This window comes from Ranitomeya imitator, chromosome 4 (assembly GCF_032444005.1).
Source record: "Ranitomeya imitator isolate aRanImi1 chromosome 4, aRanImi1.pri, whole genome shotgun sequence".
Classification (NCBI taxonomy): Eukaryota; Metazoa; Chordata; class Amphibia; order Anura; family Dendrobatidae; genus Ranitomeya; species Ranitomeya imitator.
The window spans coordinates 422,913,168-422,938,364 of record NC_091285.1 but is presented as its reverse complement, the minus strand read 5'-3'; the positions used below and the strand labels follow the sequence as shown (position 1 = coordinate 422,938,364).

The 25,197-nt window shown below is 45.6% G+C and overlaps 1 protein-coding gene across 2 annotated transcripts in view; it reads left to right on the top strand.

Annotated features, from left to right (window-relative positions):
* The window catches only part of DENND6B (DENN domain containing 6B), a 78,042-nt gene that overhangs the window by 38,281 nt on the left and 14,564 nt on the right, over window positions 1-25,197 (top strand). For both annotated transcript variants that reach the window (XR_011320769.1, XM_069765460.1), the window contains exons 15-19: window positions 4,513-4,602; window positions 4,853-4,906; window positions 8,680-8,789; window positions 10,372-10,474; window positions 12,501-12,575. Coding sequence is in view for 1 of the 2 variants with exons in the window: in XM_069765460.1 (XP_069621561.1) it covers window positions 4,513-4,602; window positions 4,853-4,906; window positions 8,680-8,789; window positions 10,372-10,474; window positions 12,501-12,575 (432 nt within the window). In the remaining variant the exon portion in view is untranslated. The remainder of the gene's footprint in view (window positions 1-4,512; window positions 4,603-4,852; window positions 4,907-8,679; window positions 8,790-10,371; window positions 10,475-12,500; window positions 12,576-25,197) is intronic.

Sequence of the window (25,197 nt, the reverse complement as noted above, 5' to 3'; positions counted from 1 at the left end):
CAGGGCATCAGCCTTCACATTCTTAGAGCCTAGAAGGTACGAAACCACAAAATCAAAACGGGAGAAAAATAGCGACCAACGAGCCTGTCTAGGATTCAACCGTTTGGCAGACTCGAGATAAGTCAAATTCTTGTGATCCGTCAAGACCACCACGCGATGCTTGGCTCCTTCAAGCCAATGACGCCACTCCTCGAATGCCCACTTCATGGCCAACAACTCTCGATTGCCAACATCATAATTGCGCTCAGCAGGCGAAAACTTTCTAGAAAAGAAGGCACATGGTTTCATCACCGAGCCATCAGAACTTCTTTGCGACAAAACAGCCCCTGCTCCAATCTCAGAAGCATCAACCTCGACCTGAAACGGAAGCGAAACATCTGGCTGGCACAACACAGGGGCAGAAGAAAAACGACGCTTCAACTCCTGAAAAGCTTCCACAGCCGCAGAAGACCAATTGACCACATCAGCGCCCTTCTTGGTCAAATCAGTCAACGGTTTAGCAACACTAGAAAAATTACTGATGAAGCGACGATAAAAATTAGCAAAGCCCAGGAACTTTTGCAGACTCTTCACAGATGTCGGCTGAGTCCAATCATAAATGGCCTGGACTTTAACAGGGTCCATCTCGATAGTAGAAGGGGAAAAAATGAAACCCAAAAATGAAACCTTCTGAACTCCAAAGAGACACTTTGACCCCTTCACAAACAAAGAATTCGCACGAAGGACCTGGAACACCATTCTGACCTGCTTCACGTGAGACTCCCAATCATCCGAGAAGACCAAAATATCATCCAAATATACAATCAGGAATTTATCCAGGTACTCTCGGAAGATGTCATGCATAAAGGACTGAAATACTGATGGAGCATTGGAAAGCCCGAATGGCATAACCAGGTACTCAAAATGGCCCTCGGGCGTATTAAATGCTGTTTTCCATTCATCGCCCTGTTTAATACGCACAAGATTATACGCACCACGAAGATCTATATTGGTGAACCAACTAGCCCCCTTAATCCGAGCAAATAAATCAGACAGCAGCGGCAAAGGGTGCTGAAATTTGACTGTGATCTTATTAAGAAGGCGGTAATCAATACAAGGTCTCAAAGAACCATCCTTCTTGACCACAAAAAAGAACCCTGCTCCCAATGGTGACGACGACGGGCGAATATGACCCTTCTCCAAGGATTCCTTTACATAACTCCGCATAGCGGCGTGCTCTGGCACAGATAAATTGAACAGTCGGCCCTTAGGAAACTTACTACCAGGAATCAAATCGATATCACAATCGCAATCCCTATGAGGAGGTAGGGCACTGGATTTGGGCTCATCAAATACATCCCGGAAATCCGACAAAAACTCCAGGACTTCAGAAGGGGTGGATGACGAAATAGACAAAAATGGAACATCACCATGTACTCCCTGACAACCCCAGCTGGACACAGACATAGATTTCCAATCCAATACTGGATTATGGACCTGTAGCCATGGCAACCCCAAAACGACCATATCATGCAGATTATGCAACACCAAAAAGCGAATATCCTCCTGATGTGCAGGAGCCATGCACATGGTCAATTGAGTCCAGTACTGAGGCTTATTCTTGGCCAAAGGCGTAGCATCAATTCCTCTTAATGGAATAGGATACTGCAAGGGCTCCAAGAAAAAACCACAGCGCCTAGCAAACTCCAAGTCCATCAAATTCAGGGCAGCGCCTGAATCCACAAATGCCATAACAGAATAGGATGACAAAGAGCAGATCAGAGTAACGGACAAAAGAAATTTCGACTGTACCGTACCAATGGTGGCAGACCTAGCGAACCGCTTAGTGCGCTTAGGACAATCGGAGATAGCATGAGTGGAATCACCACAGTAAAAACACATCCCATTCCGACGTCTGTGTTCTTGCCGTTCAGCTCTGGTCAAAGTCCTATCACATTGCATAGGCTCAGGTCTATGCTCAGATAATACCGCCAAATGGTGCACAGCTTTACGCTCACGTAAGCGTCGATCGATCTGAATGGCCAAAGACATAAACTCATTCAGACCAGCAGGCATGGGAAATCCCACCATGAAATCCTTAAGGGCTTCAGAGAGACCCTTTCTGAAAATTGCTGCCAGGGCACATTCATTCCACTGAGTGAGTACAGACCACTTCCTAAACTTCTGACAATATATCTCTACCTCATCCTGACCCTGACACAGAGCCAGCAAGATTTTCTCTGCCTGATCCACTGAATTTGGTTCATCATAAAGCAATCCGAGCGCCAGAAAAAACGCATCAACATCACGCAATGCCGGATTTCCTGGCACAAGGGAAAATGCCCAGTCTTGAGGGTCGCCACGTAACAAAGAAATAATGGTTTTCACTTGTTGAACAGGGGCACCTGAGGAGCGAGGTTTCAAAGCAAGAAACAATTTACAATTATTTTTGAAATTCAGAAACTTAGATCTATCCCCAAAAAACAAATCAGGAATAGGAATCCTAGGCTCTAACATTGGATTCTGAACAACAAAATCTTGAATATTTTGTACCCTTGCAGTGAGATTATCCATACAAGAGGACAGACCTTGAATGTCCATATCTACACCTGTATCCTGAACCACCCAGAGGTAAAGGGGAAAAGAGAGACAAAACACACTGCAAAGAAAAAAAAATGGTCTCAGAACTTCTCTTATCCCTCTATTGAGATTCATTAGTACTTTGGGCCACCTGTACTGTTATGACCTGGTGGTCAGGACAATAATGGACCTGGTGGTTAAGAGCACACGGAATGACCTGATAGTTACTGATAATATAGGACGAGCTCTGAGACGTGGGAACTCTGCTGACCGCAATCCCTAATCCTATCACACACACTAGAAATAGCCGTGGAGCGCTCCTGACGCTCCCTAGGCACCTCGTCACAGCCTAAGGAACTAGCTAGCCCTAAAGATAGAAAAATAAAGCCTACCTTGCCTCAGAGAAATTCCCCAAAGGAACAGGCAGCCCCCCACAAATAATGTCTGTGAGTAAAGATGAAAATTACAAACACAGAGATGAAATAGATTTAGCAAAGTGAGGCCCGACTTACTGAACAGACAGAGGATAGGAAAGGCAGCTTTGCGGTCAGCACAAAAAACTACAAAAAGACCACGCAGAGGGCGCAAAAAGACCCTCCGCACCGACTCACGGTGCGGAGGCGCTCCCTCTGCGTCCCAGAGCTTCCAGCAAGCAAGACAACAATCAAAATAGCAAGCCGGACAGAAAAATAGCAAACCAGAGAAAAACAAGCAGTAACTTAGCTTCTGCTGGGAAGACAGGTCACAAGAACGATCCAGGAGTGAACTAGACCAATACTGGAACATTGACAGGTGGCATGGAGCAAAGATCTAAGTGGAGTTAAATAGAGCAGCCAGCTAACGAATTAACCTCGTCACCTGTGGAAGGAACCTCAGAAGCCGCAGCCCCACTCACAACTACCAGAGGAAGCCCATGGACAGAACCAGCCGAAGTACCATTCATGACCACAGGAGGGAGCTTGACAACAGAATTCACAACAGGGGACTGAAGTGAGATTGCACCGAATTTTGCAAGTCACATTTTCTGAATCAGTCTAAAACATCTGGAAAAGCCATATTGAGATAAAAATCAGAAAACTACAGTAAGTAAATCAAAAACATCTTTTTAAAAGGTGTAAATCGTTTGAAGAATTTGTAGCAAATCACAAAGTCACTAATTGAGAGGCTTTAGCACCAAAAAACTGGTGGAAATTCAATGGCGAATCGAGACCTATTTCTTTGGAATGTGGGAAGATGTCGGAGTACCCAGAGGAAACCCACTTAAATATATACAATTCTTTATTTGGAAAGTCATAGCTGGGGATCTGAAGGACATTTTCATTAGTAGGATTTGTGATTTTTTTTCTGCAATACCCCAAATGGGATCCTACCCACTTAGTGGGTAAGTTAGTGTAAGGCACTAACCGTCAAAAGCAATATCCATTCTTACATGGAGGACTCCCCTGCCTCTCCCCTACCTCCTCTCCTTCATTTGATTTTCCCCACCCTACTTTTTCTATCTGTCTCTATACATCAATGTTATAATTTAAGATCTATAGGTGTGTACACATTGGGTTAGACTCCTTCCTTATAAAAAAGTAGGAAAATGAAGACAAACTTGTGGAATGAAAGATTGTAACTTCTACTATGATTAATCTTAACATGTACTATGTGACGACCTAATAAAAGAACTTTTGCTAACATTCTATTGGAAAAACACACACACCCTGTTATGTAGTTTTACATTATTGTTTATTTGTGTTATATAACCCAATAAAAAATGTTTAAAAGAAAAGAAAAGAACACCAAAAGTTGCAAAATGTTAGTGGGGCCCTTGCATTGTGCAAATTTTTTGCAACATTTCAAAGCTTTTACAACAGAATCCTGGCATAAAATGAATGCTTTGATGAAATGTAGGTTCCTGGTTAAAAAATTTCATATCGATGTTAAAATCATTAATCTTCACTTTTTCAGGGTCTACAGAAGAAACTCCCTTCTTCTGCACTCAGCCTATTGCTGCGAAAACACTTGTTTGATTTAACCCAGAGCTTTATTCTTCCCTTGGTAAGAAACATTATCTTATTCTATGCTCAGAAATGGGGAATGAGGCAGCATGTCTATTGAAATTAACCCTTTTATTTTTCGGCATGAACCAATAAGCTTCACTGGATGTGCTACCTCACTCCCCATATTTGTTGTCTGCTGGATAAAGTCCACAGGTTCCTGTACCCCCCTATTAAATCTTCCGTGCTGCAGCTGTTCCAGTTTTCTATTTTTATGTGGGTTTTTCTTTGAGTCTTGTAATCTCTTTCAGGAGCGTTATATGGGAAGCTTAATGCCACATCATAGCGCCATTACTCCCTGGAAGGTAAGTCACTAAGCTATTTAATATATACAGTACTAACAAAGAGAATATTTATTGGTTTTCTTAGTTTTTTTTAATCAAATTAAACCTATGTATAAGTATGATAATGGCGATACCAAATATGTATACTATTTCTATTGGCTTAAAAAATTCAGAACTTTTTATCTTTCCACTAATGGAGCTATGTGTAGGCCTTGTTTTTTGCGTGCTGTGGTGGTGCTTTTATTTATACCATTTTGGGGTACAAAATGTTTTGATATTGGTTTACTACATTTTTCTTTTGCATTGATGTAGTGACTGAAAAAAAAAATCACAATTTTCCCCCTTTACAGCATATACCGATTGGGCTAATTAAATTTATATTTTAATTGATTTGACATTTACAGATGAAAATATGTATATTTTTTCTTTTTTTTTTATTCACTGGAGAAAAGAGGGGTGATTCTAATTTTTTTTTTTTTACTTTTATTTGTTAGTCCTAGGGACCTTGAACCTTCAATTGTTTGATAGGCACCCAAAAAACGCCTGGGCCAAATTGTGGTACTTAAATGCTGTTGTTAGTGATTGACAGCGGCACTTAAAAGGTTAACAGCGGCAATCAGTGTTAGTGCTGCCGCTCTTAAAGGCAGATGCCAGCCAAGTAATATGGCTTGCATCTGCCCAGTGTAGAGCAGGCTCAGTTTTTGAGCTTGCTTCATACACCCTGACATGCTTTTTGACAAATAGTACAATAGAGTTGTCGTGCCCCCAGTGAATGAAGCGAGGTGCTGGTAGAAGGGGGTGGTGAGCCCCTGGGACATCGATTTAATGCTGCTAGCCAGCCTGAGTACATGTGGGGGTTGCCTGGTTGCTAGGGAATCCCCACATGTATTCAAGCTGTCTATCAGCTGTAAATCATGCAGCTGAGTCAACGAAAACTAAATCTCCGAGCAGTTACAAATATTCGAAGATCACCGTTTATACTCGCTCATCACTAGTTGTGAGTAGTGATGAGCAAATTTGATCTGGTTAGGGCTTATTTGGCTGTGTGACAGTCACGACACATGCATGGAGAATCCAACAAACAGGCTCTCCATACATGTGTTGTGACTGTCACAAAGCTGCGACACATGCATCTGCAGAGCTGAACAGCTGATCAGCCGGCGCGATCCTGGAAGCCGGGTTCCCTCTGCAGCTTATTTGGTAAGCGCTATAGCTTGCCGAATAAGCCCTGACACGATCAAATTCGCTCATCTCTAGTTTTGAGTGTGACCTATAGATGTTTCGACCCGATGCTGGGTCTTTTTCACAGAGTCGCTATTACAGTTGTGGCCAAAAGTATTGACACCCCTACAATTATGTCAGATAATACTCAGTTTCTTCCTGAAAATGATTGCAAACACAAATTCTTTGGTATTATTATCTTCATTTAATTTGCCTTAAATGAAAAAAACACAAAAAGAATTGTCCTAAAGCCAAATTGGATATAATTCCACACCAAACATAAAAAAGGGGGTGGACAAAAGTATTGGCACTGTTCGAAAAATCATGTGATGCTTCTCCAATTTGTGTAATTAACAGCACCTGTAACTTACCTGTGGCACCTAACAGGTGTTGGCAATAACTAAATCACACGTGCAGCCAGTTGACATGGATAAAAGTTGGCTCAACCTCAGTCCTGTGTCCTAGTGTGTACCACATTGAGCATGGAGAAAAGAAAGAAGACCAAAGAACTGTCTGAGGACTTGAGAAACCAAATTGTGAGGAAGCATGAGCAATCTCAAGGCTACAAGTCCATCTCCAAAGACCTGAATGTTCCTGTGTCTACCGTGCGCAGTGTCATCAAGAAGTTTAAAGCCCATGGCACTGTGGCTAACCTCCCTAGATGTGGACGGAAAAGAAAAATTGACAAGAGATTTCAACGCAAGATTGTGTGGATGTTGGATAAAGAACCTCGACTAATATCCAAACAAGTTCAAGCTGCCCTGCAGTCCGAGGGTACAACAGTGTCCATTTTTGGAGTTTTGTGTGAAATGTTCAATGTTTTGCTTTTTGCTTCATTCTCTTTTGTGTTTTTTCATTTAAGACAAATTAAATGAAGATAATAATACCAAAGAATTTGAGTTTGCAATCATTTTCTGGAAGAAACTGAGTATTATCTGACAGAATTGCAGGGGTGTCAATACTTTTGGCCACAACTGTATATTGCTGAGCTTGATAAAAGGTGTTGATGGTTCCTGGAGGGGTGGAAATGGAGGGGCTTCTCCTGTAAAAATATAAAAATATGCTGTGCTGTGCGCATCCGCGCCTCTAGAGTGCAAGACCCGGGTCCGGGTTGAAACGTCTATAGGTCGCACTCGCAACCCTTCCTCTAAACCTAAACTGAATTTGTGTGTATGCTGAAATAAAAACAGTAAGAACTTGCATTCAACTTGAGAGTGCGGTGAATTTACTTTACTCGGTATGTTACATAAATTCCATGTGACGTTGAGTCTCTTGTCATGGCCAAGCCGTGAGACGGGATAGTCAAGGAGTCCGGGGTCAAAAGCCAGGAGGGTACATCATAACAGAAGTCAGAGACAAAGGCTTAGTCAGGTATCGTTTCCGAAGTCAGAAGATCCAGAGCAGAAGGGGTTAAACAGACGGATGGTTGGAATGAGATCCATGGTCAGGAAACAAAAGATCTACAAACAGAATGCAAGGCAGAGAGACAAACCACGCAGTAGCTGAATGTGCAGCCCAGTTAAGTAGCCTGGTGATCACCTGGGACAATGAACACCTGGAAACAGCTAGTCTCAGATTGGACGGCCGAGCTGTCAATCAATACACTGACAGCTCAGCACGCCCCTGCATCAGACTAGATTACTGTGCTGTCAAAGTACTGACAGATTGAGCATGCCCTTATAACCCAGTTGGACGGCTGAGCGGTCAGTAACTGCATCCCAGACACACTGAGGGGTGGAAGCGTGACACTCCAATCATCAGGAGATAACTTGATGAAAATGTATATGAAAGCCTGTGTTGTAAAACAGTCTGATTCTAATGACGCCTTATGTATTGTTATGAATTGTTAATACTGTTAGGCAGGGCCTCATCTGCCACAAGTCTAGATGATCATTTGAGTGATCTGAGATATCTCTTAGGGGGTGGCAAAATGGTACCATATGATGTACTGAAATGCAGGTGATGGGGGTGATGCAATTCTGACATTGCTTTTTTAGGTTTTATTTTTACTGCGTTCATTGAGTGGCAAAAATGATGAGGATTTTTAAGGTCAGTATATCTTCAGCAATACCAAACATGTATTTTTTTATCAGTTTACGGCTTAAAAACAGTTTTTTTAAGCCATTTTATTGGTACCTTTTTTTAACTAATTTTATTGAAGATTATACGACATAACAAGGTTATGTCATAGAACAAAAGAACAGACATTTCTTATTGCTCATTAATACTGTTTGGCAACATGAACCTTGCCTTTATCATACCATGGATCTACTATCCTAACCAAAACCATGAGACACCCATGTCAGGAACCAAATATCACATACTTTAATCATCAGAGAATACTCCTGACTAATGGGAGTCAAGGGGAAATCAAAGCAAGGTTTCCATACCTTATAAAATGTTTGAGGACAGTGTCTATTTTTATATACCACCCTCTCATAGGAAGCTGCAGTATTTACCATATTAACTCAGTGTGAAATCCACGGGGGTCTTCTATCTATGTACCATATTGATATAACTATAGTCAGAAGATTCTATGTCTTACATTTGATAATCTGTCTCTGTATGCACAGAATCCCCCACAGGTACGGCCATTTCAGCAAGAAGAGCTAATGAAGATGTTAGAGCATACAGGTCCACAGTATAGCTCCACAATAAAGGGGGACTGGATTGGACTGTACAGGTGAGCTAGGTAGATTTTAAGAAAACCAAATGGAGATCCAAATAAGTTATGGGTCCTTCCCCAAAAATCAAGTTACACCCTATTCAGAGGATAGGAGGCAACTTGCTGATTGCTGGGAGTCTTACCGCTGGGACCCTTAGGCCCCTTTCACACATCAGTTTTTTGCCGTCAGTCACAATCCGTTGACTCGACGGATCGACTGAACTGTCGCAGATTGTGAAAAACTGATTCGTTTTTCACCGGATCCGACTAGCGGATCTGGCTAATTAGATCCTAAAAAAATCTGAGCATGCTTAGTTTAAAAAAAACAAAATCCATCGCTGGATTCCGTCATTTGACGGATCCGGCGCCCATAGGCTTCCATTCTAGCAAAAGACGGATGGCGACGGATCCGTAGCTGTCTGTTTTTTCGACGGACACACAAAACATTACTTTGTCCGTTGTCTCCGGCCGCCGGACAAACAATTTTCGAAGAATCCGGTGAATGACGGATGAAACGTGAGGCCATCTGTCGCTAATACAAGTCTATGAGAAAAAAAACGGATCCGGCAGCATCAGTTGCCGGATCCGTTTTTTTCAAAATTCGACGGATTGCGACTGATAGCAAAAAACTGATGTGTGAAAGGGGCCTATAGTGATCGGGGTTCTGTAACCCCAAGAAAGGCGCTATGCAACCCTGTCTTTGCTGATTTTGCAGCATTCTCTGGGTGTGGAATTTCTTCTGACATTTTAACTTTCCTAACGGGCTTAAAAGAAAAGAAATTATCTGTATTTGTTATTGCAGAAAAGTAAATTTATTTCTATAAACATAACTTTTATCATACGTGGACATGTTTTACAACCGTAAATAAATGGTCACATTTTCAAAGGCTCTGTTCACATTTCATTAGTTAATTCTGTTCTAGCACTTTTTTTTGGATTCTAAAAATGGAAATAAAATGTTTCAGTACAGGATCCATTCATATGAATGAGAACAGAAGTGTCATAAAATGGCTTCCATTTGCCTAATTTCCAGGTGCTATCCATTATTATTATTTTTTTTTACAGGATACAAATATGTAGTCTGCATAACTTTTTTGTCTGGCCAAAAAAATAAATAGCGATTTGTTCCATTTTTTTCAAACATTTAAACCTCTGGGAAATGGATCATAACGGATGGCCATCTGTTATATCATCCATTAACGTACCTGTTTTTAACTCTACGAATACCCAGAGCACTAGAGGTGTACAAGAATCCCCCTCGTAAAAATGGATCCATACAAAATAGGAAAAAAAAGCTGCCGAGCAAAAGCCAATGTCTGTTTTTAAACTGATTTTTATTTTTTTTAAGACAAATTTGTTTATTAATAATTTCCATTTTGCAACCATTTGTAATGAATCCAGTTTTTTTAAATACTGGATCCATTAAAGGGATAACTGGACGTGTGAACACAGCTTGACATAGAAGATGATATATATGATGTATGTCTGTCCAAACTGGAGAGTAAAGTCTAGCCACCATTTGCCTGCTAATACTCCAGGCTTAGGCGGGGGAAATATCCTGTATTATGCTTGATTCTCTCTGCTCTCACAATTATTCTAGACGGTTCTTGAAGTCTCCTCATTTTGATGGCTGGTATCGGCATAAACAGAAAGAGATGAGAGAAAGACTGGAAACGGCACATCTCAAAGTCATCTGTGAAGCAGTAAGTGTTTCTAAAAATGTACATTTTTGGATCTGAAGATCCCACTAATGTACGTTAAATGCAGTTCTGACCAGATATCCGTCGACTATAAATGACCTGACAAAGAGATCACTACCCACAACAATACATTTACAGGCCAGATTCCAAGATTCAGTTGAACATCAGTTTTATTACCAGATAGAAAGCCAGATTAGGTGAACTTCAAGTGCACTGCTGATTCATCATAGAATAAATTAAGTAGAAAAAGTTTATTTGTCAATGCGTTACAGAGTCAAATAAATGCAAATAAATTAATTAGAAGTGGTTTGTCAACGTGTTTCAGAATCCAATCGGACTCCTTCAGGACAACCACATGTAGAAGAGTTTTATATGTGGTTGTCCTGAGGAAGGAGTCAGATTTGACTCTGAAACGCGCTGACAAATAAACCACTTCTACTTAATTTATTCTCTGATTCGTTCCTGAATGACCAGCGCACTTGAAGTCCACCTACTCTGGCTTTCTATTACATATAAATGTGTGGATGTTGCAGTAGCTGACAGCTAGGCAATGATAGTGGTTGTGTCACACACAACCCCTACAGGTAAACAGCTTTCAATTAAGGCTACTTTCACACTAGCGTCGTGCACTGCACGTCGCAATGCGTCGTTTAGGAGAAAAAAACGCATCCTGCAAAATTGCTTGCAGGATGCGTCTTTTCTCCATTGACTAACATTAGCGACGCTTTGCCACACGTTGAAATCGTCGTGCGACGGTTGCGCCGTGTTGTGGCGGACCGTCGGCTGCAAAAAATGTGACATGTAACATTTTTTGCTGTGTTGTCTCCGCCATTTCCGACCGCACATGTGCGGCCGGAACTCCGTCCCCACCTCCCCGCAACTCACAATGGGGCAGCGGATGCGCTGGAAAAATGCATCCTCTACCCCAGTTGTGCGGCGCTTGCACAGTATGCGTCGGTACGTCGGGCCGACGCAGCGCGACGGCCCCGTACTGACACTAATGTGAAAGTAGCCTAAATCTCCAGCCTCAATACCTAGATGAGACCCTATTGCGCTTTATATCCTTTTATAGTTTTATTATCAGCTGAGACAATGAAAATATTCAAGTAACCCTGATCATGGGTCATATTGGTAGTCAGTGGCCACCGACCACAGTCCTGCAAACCTCCTATTGCCGTTATCCCCGGCAGCTCAGAGAAGGTGCGGAGGATGGTAATAAATAAATAGGAGGAAGTCCACAGGGCTTTGGTAAGCAGCCATAGACTGCCAGTGTGACTCCTGGACCAAGTGACTGGAGTAACAGAAGTTGAACATATTTGCATTTGATTTTCTAGTATGTGGGCGCTGAGTATTCCTAGTCTGTGGAGGGTAGATGCACAAAGTGCCTGTGCAGCGCTCCGGCCTGTAGCGCTAGCACACACTCGCCACAATAGGTGTATCTAAGTCGCTGAAACAGAGTGACGTCTAGATCTATAGATTCTGGATCACAGACTATTCCCCAGTGAGTGACTTGGATGCTCCTATTGTGTCAAGTGTGTGCTAGGGCTGCCGGCTGGAGCGCTGCACAGGCACTTCGTACATCTACCATCCACAGACCAGGAACACCCATCATCCACATGCTAGGAAATCGACGGGCAAATATATTTAACTTCTATTTCTCTGTCCACTGGAAACAGGATTACCAACATATCTGAGTACTTGTACAAGCTGAACACCTGTCAGATTTAGGTAGGACATTTATCTGCATACCCACCTAAATTATACATGCAGAATTAATTCCAGGAGTACTGTTCCATTTGATTTTAAGTGCATTTTAGCGCAGTTTTGCCTTTTCAAATTTGAATTTTTTAAATTCTAAAATATACAGAATTTACACCTTTACCTTATGTTATAAGATTTTATAAGGGGGTCACTTGTGGTAAACAATAAGAAGCACATATATAATAAAACTGCTTAAGTAATAAAAATACGGTATTATAAATGTATGTGCCGTGTAGATGACTTGTGATACTTTGTGCATTTATCACAGAATATAACAGCATGGATTAAGAACAAATCAGAGGTGGAGATTGTGGATCTGGTACTGAAACTGAGAGACAAACTGGTATTGTATCTAAAAATTCCATAAATCAGTTAACGTCAGAATTTATACTTTCTTTTCGGTTGCATATCTTAGTATTACTGACATCCCAAATCCTTTATTCATTCAAACATCTTCTTACTGGATCCATTTCTGGCTTTGTCTCATAATTGCATAAACTTCTTAGTGCCTTGTTTGTCTGAGGAGACAATTCTTGATCTTTAAAGGGAACCTGTCAGCAGGATTGTGCACAGTAACTACAGACAGTGTCAGGTCGGCACCGTTATACTGATTAAAATGATACCTTGGTTGATGAAATCCGTGTTATGGTTGTTTCGTAATCTTTATTTTCAGTTAATGATATTCTCGTACTCCGGGGCGGCCTGTAGTGGGCTTCATGTGGTGCTCTGCTTAGCTATTCATAATGCAGTCTGTTGACAGGTCACTGATCCCTCACTGACCTGTCCCCAGTTTACATAATGAATATCATATACCATATTTTTCGGACTATAAGACACACTCCTTTCCCAAAAATTTTTTGGGGAAAATGGGGATGCATCTTATAATGAGGATATACCTTACCGGTACTGTTGCTGCAGACGCAGGCTGGGATGAGAGGGTATCCGGCTGTGCTGTGGGTGTCCGGTCCTACTGCGGGTGTCTCGGGTGCTGCGGGGGCTCTGCCGACATTTTGTGAAAGGCCAGAGCCCCCGCAGTTCCATGGTTTCCTCTGTGGTGGACTCCGGGAAAATGGCCTCCAGGGGGTGGCGCACGCGCAGATGGAGATCTCGGAACCAAGATCTCGGGAGATGAGATTTCAGCGCAGAGATCTCATCTCCTGAGATCTTGGTGCCAAGACCTCCATCTGCACATGCACCGCCCCACGGCGGCCATTTTCCCAGAGTCCACCGCACAGGAAACCATGGAACTGCGGGGGCTCTGGCCTTTCACAAAATTTCGGCAGAGCCTCCGCAGCTCCGGCCCCCCGCAGTAGCACCAGACACTCGCAGCGGCGTGCCGCAAATCGGAACACCCCCTCATCCCAGCATCATCCCACTCCTGCCTCCTCCAACAGCGAACCTGGGACCCTGCTTCACCGCAGCCACCAACCCCGGTAAGTAATAAGGCGCATGGATTATAAGAAGCACCACCAAAAAAATGTATTTGCTATTTTTCTCCACAAAATTTGGGGTGCGTCTTATAATCTGGAGCATCAGAAAAATATGGTATACATATTGAAAAAAATAAACATTTTACAGGCAGGTTCCGACAGTGGCACTTGTGCTGCCGCGTGATCGCATGTGTAATGTACATATAATTATTAAGGTTGAATTTCTCCTGATATCAAAAAAAATAATAATCCATTTGAAAATGGCGCCCGCCGTGCCTGTGCAGTAGCAGCTATTGGTGTATATAGAGGTGATCCGATAGCGGCTATTGCGCCGGGGGCGCCACCTTGGAGAAGGATTTTTTTTATTGTCTAGCAAGATGGCGCCGCCTGCGCAGTAGCAGCTATCGGATCACCTCTATATACACCAATAGCTGCTACTGCACAGGCACCGTTTTCAAATGTGTGTGTGTGTGTATATATATATATATATATATATATATTTTTTTTAATATTAGGATAACCTCAACCATTATATTTTTATTATTATTATACATTTTTATAGCGCAATTTATTCCATGGCGCTTCACATGTGAATACGGGACAAATATAGACAAATACATTAAATATGAGCAAAAAACAAGGCACACTGGGACAAAAGGAGGGAGGACCCTGTCCGCGAGGGCTCACAGTCTGCAGGGGATGGGTGAGGATACACTAGGAGAGGGTAGGGCTGGTTGTGCGGCGGTTCCGTAGGTTGAGGATCATTGCAGGCTGTAGGCTTGTCGGAAGAGGTGAGTCTTCAGGTTCTTTTTGAAGGTTTCTATGGTAGGCGAGAGTCTGATATGTTGGGGTAGAGAGTTCCAGAGTATGGGGGAAGCACGGGAGAAGTCTTGGATGCGGTTGTGGGAAGAAGAGATAAGAGGGGAGTAGAGAAGGAGATCTTGAGAGGATCGGAGGTTGCGTGTAGGTAGGTACATTACACCTGCGATTATACTGCAGCTCAGGTACCACGGCAGGCGTTTTTTTATGTATATATCATATTCATTATGTAAACTAGGGGGCAGGTCAGTGAGGTGTCAGAGACTTGTCATAAGTCATCAGTAAGAACATGTAATCAGAGCACCACATGCAGACTTCCCTTCCAGGCCCGCCCCGGAGCACGAGCATATCATTAACCCCTTCATGACCCAGCCTATTTTGACCTTAACCCCTTCATGACCCAGCCTATTTTGACCTTAAAGACCTTGCCGTTTTTTGCAATTCTGACCAGTGTCCCTTTATGAGGTAATAACTCAGGAACGCTTCAACGGATCCTAGCGGTTCTGAGATTGTTTTTCTCTATCGCCTTTCATTGGGGGACACAGGAACCATGGGTGTATGCTGCTGCCACTAGGAGGCTGACACTATGCAAATAAAAAAGTTAGCTCCTCCTCTGCAGTGTACACCCTACCGACAGGAAGTAGGATATTCAGTTTAGCTTAGTGTCAGTAGGAGGTGGACACGGGTCTTTCATTAGACCCTTATCTACCTCAATGTGCGTCGTTTCTTTTCAGGTTTCCGGAGGGATACAGGGTGAACAGTCACACCTGTACTCCCACAATACGGACTATGAGTACGGCGTGTACTGCCACCCCGTATCCTCATAGATCCCTCTCCAGGACCAAGATCCTAGCACACAAGCGTGCTCAGAAGTCCGGTCCTGGCTCCGTCCCCCACCCACTCGCCCACCAGAGCCTGTCGGTTGGAGGAGACGAGGTCGTCCACCAGCTCCCTGGACGTCTGATATCTTCCCCGGATTGAGGTTAGTCAGAACGGCGTGGGATATTTTAGGTGAGTATTCCACATACCCCCCCCATGCTGTTCCGCCTGAGAGCCTCCACTAATCCGGGGTGGTCACTGGAGCAGTCCTAGTTCAGTGCTGCGCAATTTTTCCCCAGGCTGCCTTGGCCAGGTTGGCGCCTTATTGGCCCCACGCGTGGCAGCCACGCTACTTTGGTGGCCGCATCTCTGAGCCTGGCTTATAGGTAACCACGCTGCCTTTTTCCTGCCGCACTGTGTTCTGACGCTGCGCCGCGGCCGTGCAGCCAGCCGCGCCATTTCCTCCCCCGGCGCTGCCCCCTTTCTGGCAGCCGCACCGGCTTCCTCCTGCAGCCGCACTTCTTTTCTATCACAGCGTGGCTGCCTTGCAGGCAGCCGCGCCGCTTTCTTGTGGCCGCACTTTCTCTTCCGCAGCGGCGGCCTTGCAGGCAACAGCGCCGCCTTCTCCTGCGGCCGCGCTGCGCCTGTATTTGCAAGGTCACCGCACCGTTTTTTCCCGACGACCGCGTCCCTCCCCGGCGGCCGCCGACCCCAATTTTAGGCCCCGGCTTCTTCTGGGGCCTACTTCCGGCGCCGCGTCTCCTCACTTCCTTTCCCTCAGGCGGGTTTTTCTCCCGCCCGGCTTTCATCGGCGAGCTCCGCCCCCGGCGCCATCTTGGTGCACCTGGCCTGGCGGTTAGCCCCGCCCACTTTTTCCTGCGCCCCTGAAAGGGTTTTTTCGGCATCAGGACCACCTGGCGCTGGCTCCTCAAAGCGCATAGCCTGGCGTCCTCATCCCTTGCGGTTCAGCATTGCAGCCGATCCCGGACAGAAGAGTGTCCCAGAAGTCTGCTCTGTCTGCCTGCACCCCTGCGTTAAGGACCATCGACATCATGGAGTGCAGTTTTCCATCCATCACCTGTTGTGAGTAGCTCTGATGCAGACTGACTCTCTCCTCTGCTTTCCTGTCCCCTAACCTTCTGGCTTCTTCAGGGGTTCCTTCGCCATGTCTAATCTTAAGGGAAGTCGCTTTTGTCCTCCCTCTTCTGGCTTAGTCTAACACTTTGCGTGTTCACCTTAGGCCCACCGCAGCGTCTGCCGTGAGTACCTCTGCACCGTAGACTGATACTCTCCCCTTCTGATTTTTTTCCTCGGACCCGTTCGGTCTAAATTTAAGGGAGGTCGCTTCCGACCTCCTACCTTTTCTCAGGCAGGCCTGCAGCAACCCACATTATGCTGACCGCCCAGGACCCCCCCCTGCTGCTCCGCCTCAGAGCAAAGTCCCCATCCTCTCTGTCTCTATCAGTAGCGGATCTCACACGGGTGTCCCAGATCCTTGTGTCCGTGCCTGATCGGTTGCCCCTGCAGACTTCTGTAGTAGCCAGCGCGTCGCAAGAAGCTCCGTCCAAGTCTTCTAATACAGGCCGCGAAAGATCCAGACAGGAACGCCGGTCTGAGTTCTCTTCTTGGTCCATTTCGCCCCACGGTCCTTCTCTGTGGTCGACTTCCCCCTGGTCTTTCCCCCCGGAGTCAGGCGAGGCTTTCTCTGATGCGCCTTCAGAGGATAATTTGGGTCCGGATTCAAACCAAATCGCTAACATGAGGGATATGGTTCAAAGCCTCATTGGAGCGACCAATCAGACCTGTGGCATCAAAGATTCCTCTACGAAACCTGCAGATCAGGCGGTTTCGTTTAGACGGTCTAAACTACCTCCCAAGGTATTTGCTCCTCATCCTGAATTCGAGGAGCGTCTGGCCAGAGAAAGAGCGAATTCGACCAGACGTTCTCAAGGAGACAAGCGTCTTGGAGTCTCATGTCTCTTTCCTCCGGATCTCATTGCCAACCAGAATGAGAGGCGTTAGAGAACGACCTCTCCCCCTGTGGATCCGTCGGCTGCTAGACTTGCCACCAACACAGTCCTTACGCTGTCCGGTGGGGCGGCTCTGAAAGATTCCATCGATATGATCATGGAATCCTTCGTGAAGTCGGCTTTCGAAACTGCCGCATCATCCCAATGCCCGGCTTTGGCTTCCACTTGGGTTTCGAAGTCTGTATCCGAGGGGCTAAACAACTCCATTGGGGCATTCAAGCTGGAGCTCCATCAGGCCGGCTGGCGGAACTTGCCACCCAGATTACTCACGCCGGGGAATAATTTGGTCCCTGGACGTCGCGTCTTCTGCCGCATAGGCGCCCAGTAATGTTGTTGCCAGCCGTCGCACCGTTTTGGCTCAAGAGTCATCAAAGAAGTCCCTTACGAGCCTGCCTTTTAAAGGTTCATGTCCTTTCAGTTCCAAGCTGGACCAAATTATTAAGGACGCCACTGGCGGCACCAGTCCCCTTCTCCAGACCTCGCCTACTTCCCCTTAGGCGGCTACTTCGGTCTTTTCGACCTTTTTCGTAAGTTTTGCGGCATCAGATCCTTCTTCGCATCAGCAGAGGCCACAGGCACGTTAAGAGAGAAGGTATTCTTCGACTCACTCTTTCCTGGTGTGCCCGCTACTCCTAAGGTGGATTCTCCAGGTCCTGGACTGGAAGTTCCACCTAGGCATGACCCACGACTAGACCCCAGCCCGTTTCTCAGGCTGGGCAACCGTCTTCTGTTCCTCAGGGACGTCTGGGTCTCCTCAGTAGAGGATGCATGGGCCAGGGCACTTGTATCCTCTAGATACAAAATCTTAATTTCACGGTCCTGGGATCGTTGTCTTCGAATCCCAACCTCCAAGAGACCCCGCTCTGGTCCCGGGTTTCTTTAGAGCCATTGTTTCCCTCCTTAAATCCGGGGTAATCGTTCCCGTCCCAGAACAGGAACGGTTCAACAGTTCACAGGCTTCTCTTCGAATCTTTTTGTACTGACAGAGGACGACAAGGTTCGTCCTAGTCCGGATCTCAATTTGCTGAACAGGAAGTTTCGTCAGAGACACTTCAGGATGATATTACCTCGTTCAGTAATCGCTTCCATGGAGGCTCAGGAATTTCGGCTTCAGGCTCCCGAAAGTCTATCCACCTTTCCCGACATTCTAGCCGTTACAGGTGGCTCGTCAATAGGAAGAAGTTCCGTCTTGTTAAGCGCCTCGTATCTCCGGGCATGTTCTTCGACACTTGTCGGACCAGAGTCTTCCTTCCCGAAGACAGGATATCCCTCCTTTGTCAGGAAGTTCGCTTGCTCCTGGGTTTTCAGCTCCCCTCCTTTCCGATGGGCCTTAAAGGCCCTAAGGAGGTTAGTTGCAACATCGGAAGCAATTTTACCTTCGCCGTTTCATTCAAGACTTCTTCAGCAGGCTATTCTATCACAGGGGACATGTCTGTCTTCTCCCTGCATCGTCCGATCCGGTTTTTCTGGGTCAAACGGTTCCTCGACTGGTGGCCGAGGTCACTTCTCTTATGCCAGAGTGGATCCTTCACAGCATATCCTTCCTTCCAGTTCCCTGGCAGGTGGTGACGACGGACGCCGGCCCGCTCGGCGGAAGCGCGGGGCTTTGCCTCCTGTTCTTTCAGGGTTGTTGGTCGGCGCAGGAGTCCTCTTTGCCGATCAATGTCCTCGAGTTCAGGATCATCTTTCTGTCTTTCCTTCACTGGGTAAGGATTCTCAGCAGCCTGCCAATTCGAATCCAGACAATGACACACCAGTGGCATGTCTACCACCAGGGGTGGACTTGGCGTTCTCTGGCCTCGGCCGAGATTCCAGGATCCTCCTTTGAACAGAGGCAACGGTCCTGGTGAGCTCTGCAGTGCATGTCCCCGGCGTGGACATTTAGGCCGCGAGGGCCTCGCGGCAGGGGAATGGCCCTTCAGGAGGTTTCCTATCGGATTTCTCTTCCATGGGGGACTCCAGTGGTGGACCTCATGGCGTCCTGATTGAACAGGAAGGCCCCTCGGGTCGGCCCAGGGTCCCGTGATCCTCTCGCAGTGGTGTCACTCTGGCCATTCCTTGGTTGCAGTTCGTGCTCCCCTATCGGTTCCCACGCCTTCCCTTGCTTTCCAAGCTGTCGAAAAAAGATCAAGGCTGGATGGGTGCCGGTCATTCTGATCGTCCTAGATTGGCCCAGGAGATCTTGATTTGCAGACATCGTCAATCTTCTCGCGGACACCCCGGGTGCCTTCCCAACGGACCCGATCTACTGTCTCAGGGTCCATTCTGCCACCCGAATTATCGGTCGCTCAGTTTAACGGCGTGGCTGTGGACTCCACAGTTCTAAGAGCGTCCGGTCTTTCGGCCCAAATGGGTCACTCTATAATCCAGGCTGGGAAGCCTTCGTCTTCTTCCAGGATCTACTATCGTACCTGGAAGGCTTACTTTCGTTGATGCGGGTCCAACCTCTTTTCACCTATGTCCTTTTTCCCTGCCTTCCATTTGGTTTTCCTTCAGGCAGGACTGGATTCGGGCTTTGCTCTCAGTTCCCTAAAGGGCCAGGTTCCTGCGCTCTTCTTCCCTTTTAAGAAGACGTTATCTTCTCAGCCACAGGTTGACCTTACTTCAAGTAGTAGCCCACGCGGTCCCTCCGTACAGGGCCTCTGTGGATTCATGGGGTTTAAAGGTTGTGTTGGTTGTTCTTAGGGGTTCTCCCCTTTGAGCCTATCAGGGAGTTTTCCCTGTCAGTTCTATCTCGGAAGGTGGCTTTTCTCAGGTCTATCCCTTCGTTCCGCCGCGTTTTTGAGTTGGCGGCCATTTCTTGCCGACCTTCTTTCTTGATTTTCCACCAGGACAAGGTGGTCCCAGGCCTCCACCTTCCTTCCTTTTTCGAGGTGGTTTTCATCTTTCCACCTCAACGAGGACATCGTTCTACCTTCCTTTTGTCCAGCTCCGACTCATCCTCTGGAGCGATCGTTGAACAGGCTGGGCCTCGTCAGGGCAGTGAGGATCTCCCTGGCTAACACGGCTGCTTTCTGAAAGATGGATTCTCTTTTCGCCATCCCTGATGGCGTGCGTAGAGGTCTGCTGGCTTCCAAGGCGACTATTGCTCGCTCTATCAGAACGGCTATTTTGGAAGCTTACCGGGTCAAGAACAAGAGTGCCCCCTCCTGAGAAAGGCTCACTCTACCCGGGCAGTCGGCGCTTCCAGTGCGGTACGTCATGGGGCCTTCGCCGACGACTTTGCAAAGCGGCTACCTGGTCTTCCATCTACACGTTTCGCCGAACTACGGCGGACTCCAGCCTGGGCAGAAGGATCCTGCAGGCGGCAGTGGTGAGTCCTCGGACTTGATGGAAGTCTGTTTTTTCCCACCCCAGGGACTGCTTTGGGACGTCCCATGGTTCCTGTGTCCCCCAATGAAAGGCGATAGAGAAAACAGGATTTTTGGTTGCTTACCGTAAAATCTGTTTCTCGGAGCCTTCATTGGGGGACACAGCACCCTCCCAGGTTGAACAGCTCTGTTTACCGTTTACGTTTGAGTTCTTTGAACACTCTTTGAGTGTTTGAAACTGTTAATCTATGGAGCGCCATGGAATTTGTTGGCGCTATGTAGATAAAGTTTATTATTATTATATTATTATTCTTTCTCTTTTACACGTTGCTTCTCCTACTGCTTTCTCACTAACTGAATATCCTACTTCCTGTCGGTAGGGTGTACACTGCAGAGGAGGAGCTAACTTTTTTATTTGCATAGTGTCAGCCTCCTAGTGGCAGCAGCATACACCCATGGTTCCTGTGTCCCCCAATGAAGGCTCCGAGAAACAGATTTTACGGTAAGCAGCCAAAAATCCTGTTTTTCGTGACATAATGGGCTTCATGTTAGTGGTAAATTTAGGTCAATAAATTCTGCGTTTATTTGTGATATAAACGGAAATTTGACAAAAATTTTGAAAATTTCGCAATTTTCACATTTTGAATTTTTATTCTGTTAAACCAGAGAGATATGTGACACAAAATAGTTAATAAATAACATTTCCCACATGTTTACTTTACATCAGCACAATTTTGGAAACAAAATTTTTTTTGTTAGGAAGTTATAAGGGTTAAAATTTGACCAGCGATTTCTCATTTTTACAACGAAATTTACAAAACCATTTTTTTAGGGACCACCTCACATTTGAAGTCAGTTTGAGGGGTCTATATGGCTGAAAATACCCAAAAGTGACACCATTCTAAAAACTGCACCCCTCAAGGTACTCAAAACTACATTCAAGAAGTTTATTAACCCTTCAGGTGCTTCACAGCAGCATAAGCAACATGGAAGGAAAAAATGAACATTTAACTTTTTAGTCACAAAAATTATCTTTTAGCAACAATTTTTTTATTTTCCCAATGGTAAAAGGAGAAACTGAACCACGAAAGTTGTTGTCCAATTTGTCCTGAGTACGCTGATACCTCATATGTGGGGGTAAACCACTGTTTGGGCGCACGGCAGGGCTTGGAAGGGAAGGAGCGCCATTTGACTTTTTGAATCAAAAATTGGCTCCACTCTTTAGCGGACACCATGTCACGTTTGGAGAGCACCCGTGTGCCTAAAAATTGGAGCTCCCCCACAAGTGACCCCATTTTGGAAACTAGACGCCCCAAGGAACTTATCTAGATGCATAGTGAGCACTTTGAACCCCCAGGTGCTTCACAAATTGATCCGTAAAAATGAAAAAGTACTTTTTTTTCACAAAAAAATTCTTTTAGCCTCAATTTTTTCATTTTCACATGGGCAACAGGATAAAATGGATCCTAAAATGTGTTGGGCAATTTCTCCTGAGTACGCCGATACCTCATATGTGGGGATAAACCACTGTTTGGGCACATGGTAAGGCTCGGAAGGGAAGGAGCGCCATTTGACTTTTTGAATGAAAAATTATTTCCATCGTTAGCGGACACCATGTCGCGTTTGGAGAGCTCCTGTGTGCCTAAACATTGGCACTCCCCCACAAGTGACCCCATTTTGGAAACTAGACCCCCCAAGGAACTTATTTAGATGCCTAGTGAGCACTTTAAACCCTCAGGTGCTTCACAAATTGATCTGTAAAAATGAAAAAGTACGTTTTTTTCACAAAAAAAATCTTTTCGCCTCAATTTTTTCATTTTCACATGGGCAGTAGGATAAAATGGATCATAAAATTTGTTGGGCAATTTCTCCCGAGTACGCCGATACCTCATATGTGGGGGTAAACCACTGTTTGGGCACACGGCAGGGCTCGGAAGGGAAGGCGCACCATTTGACTTTTTGAATGGAAAATTAGCTCCAATTGTTAGCGGACACCATGTCACGTTTGGAGAGCCCCTGTGTGCCTAAACATTGGAGATCCCCCAGAAATGACCCCATTTTGGAAACTAGACCCCCAAAGGAACTAATCTAGATGTGTGGTGAGGACTTTGAACCCCCAAGTGCTTCACAGAAGTTTATAACGCAGAGCCATGAAAATAAAAAAAAAAAATTATTTTCTCAAAAATGATCTTTTAGCCTGCAATTTTTTATTTTACAAAGGGTAACAGGAGAAATTTGACCCCAAAAGTTGTTGTCCAGTTTCTCCTGAGTACGCTGATACCCCATATGTGGGGGTAAACCACTGTTTGGGCACATGCCGGGGCTCGGAAGTGAAGTAGTGACATTTTGAAATGCAGACTTTGATGGAATGCTCTGTGGGCGTCACGTTGCGTTTGCAGAGCCCCTGATGTGGCTTAACAGTAGAAACCCCCCACAAGTGACCCCATTTTGGAAACTAGACCCCGAAAGGAACTTATCTAGATGTGTGGTGAGCACTTTGAACCCCCAAGTGCTTCATAGAAGTTTATAATGCAGAGCCGTGAAAATAATAAATACGTTTTCTTTCCTCAAAAATAATTATTTAGCCCAGAATTTTTTATTTTCCCAAGGGTAACAGGAGAAATTGGATCCCAAAAGTTGTTGTCCAGTTTCTCCTGAGTACGCTGATACCCCATATGTGGGGGTAAACCACTGTTTGGGCACATGCCGAGGCTCGGAAGTGAAGTAGTGACGTTTTGAAATGCAGACTTTGATGGAATGCTCTGTGGGCGTCACGTTGCGTTTGCAGAGCCCCTGATGTGGCTTAACAGTAGAAACCCCCCACAAGTGACCCCATTTTGGAAACTAGACCCCGAAAGGAACTTATCTAGATGTGTGGTGAGCACTTTGAACCCCCAAGTGCTTCATAGAAGTTTATAATGCAGAGCCGTGAAAATAATAAATACGTTTTCTTTCCTCAAAAATAATTATTTAGCCCAGAATTTTTTATTTTCCCAAGGGTTACAGGAGAAATTGGACCCCAAAAGTTGTTGTCCAGTTTCTCCTGAGTACGCTGATACCCCATGTGTGGGGGTAAACCACTGTTTGGGCGCACGTCGGGGCTCAGAAGGGAAGTAGTGACTTTTGAAATGCAGACTTTGATGGAATGGTCTGCGGGCGTCACATTGCGTTTGCAGAGCCCCTGGTGTGCCTAAACAGTAGAAACACCCCACAAGTGACCCCATTTTATAAACTAGACCCCCCAAGGAACTTATCTAGATATGTGGTGAGCACTTTGAACCCCCAAGTGCTTCACAGACGTTTACAACGCAGAGCCGTGAAAATAAAAAATCATTTTTCTTTCCTCAAAAATGATGTTTTAGCAAGCATTTCTTTATTTTCACAAGGGTAACAGGAGAAATTGGACCCCAGTAATTGTTGCGCAGTTTGTCCTGAGTATGCTGGTACCCCATATGTGGGGGTAAACCACTGTTTGGGTGCACGTCGGGGCTCGGAAGTGAGGGAGCACCATTTGACTTTTTGAATACAAGATTGGCTGGAATCAATGGTGGCGCCATGTTGCGTTTGGAGACCCCCTGATGTGCCTAAACAGTGGAAACCCCTCAATTCTAACTCCAACACACCCCTAACCCTTATCCCAACTGTAGCCGTAACCCTAATCACAACCCTAACCCCAACACACCCGTAACCCCAACACACCCCTAACCCTAACCACAACCCTAATTCCAACCCAACCCTAACCCTAAGGCCATGTGCCCACGTTGCGGATTTGTATGAGTTTTTTCAGCACCATTTTTGAAAAATCCGCGGGTAAAAGGCACTGCGTTTTACCTGCGGATTTACCGCGGATTTCCAGTGTTTTTTGTCCGGATTTCACCTGCGGATTCCTATTGAGGAACAGGTGTAAAACGCTGCGGAATCCGCACAAAGAATTGACATGCTGCGGAAAATACAACGCAGCGTTCCCGCGTGGTATTTTCCGCACCATGGGCACAGCGGATTTGGCTTTCCATATGTTTACATGGTACTGTAAACCTGATGGAACTCTGCTGCGGATCCGCAGCGGCCAATCCGCACCGTGTGCACATAGCCTAATTCTAAAGGTATGTGCACACGCTGCGGAAAACGCTGCGGATCCGCAGCAGTTTCCCATGAGTTTACAGTTCAATGCAAACCTATGGAAAACAAAAATCGCTGTACACATGCTGCAGAAAAACTGCACGGAAACGCAGCGGTTTACATTCTGCAGCATGTCACTTCTTTCTGCGGATTCCGCAGCGGTTTTACAACTGCTCAAATAGAAAATCGCTGTTGTAAAACCGCATTGAAATGCGCAGAAAAAACATGGTAAATCCGCCATAAATCCGCAGCGGTTTAGCACTGCGGATTTATCAAATCCTCTGCGGAAAAATCCGCAGAGGACCAGAAAACGTGTGCACATACCGAAACCCTAACCCTACCCCTAACCCTACCCCTACCCCTAGTTCTTACCCCAACCTTAGTGGGGAAAAAAAAAATTATTTTTTTTATTGTCCCTACCTATGGGGGTGACAAAG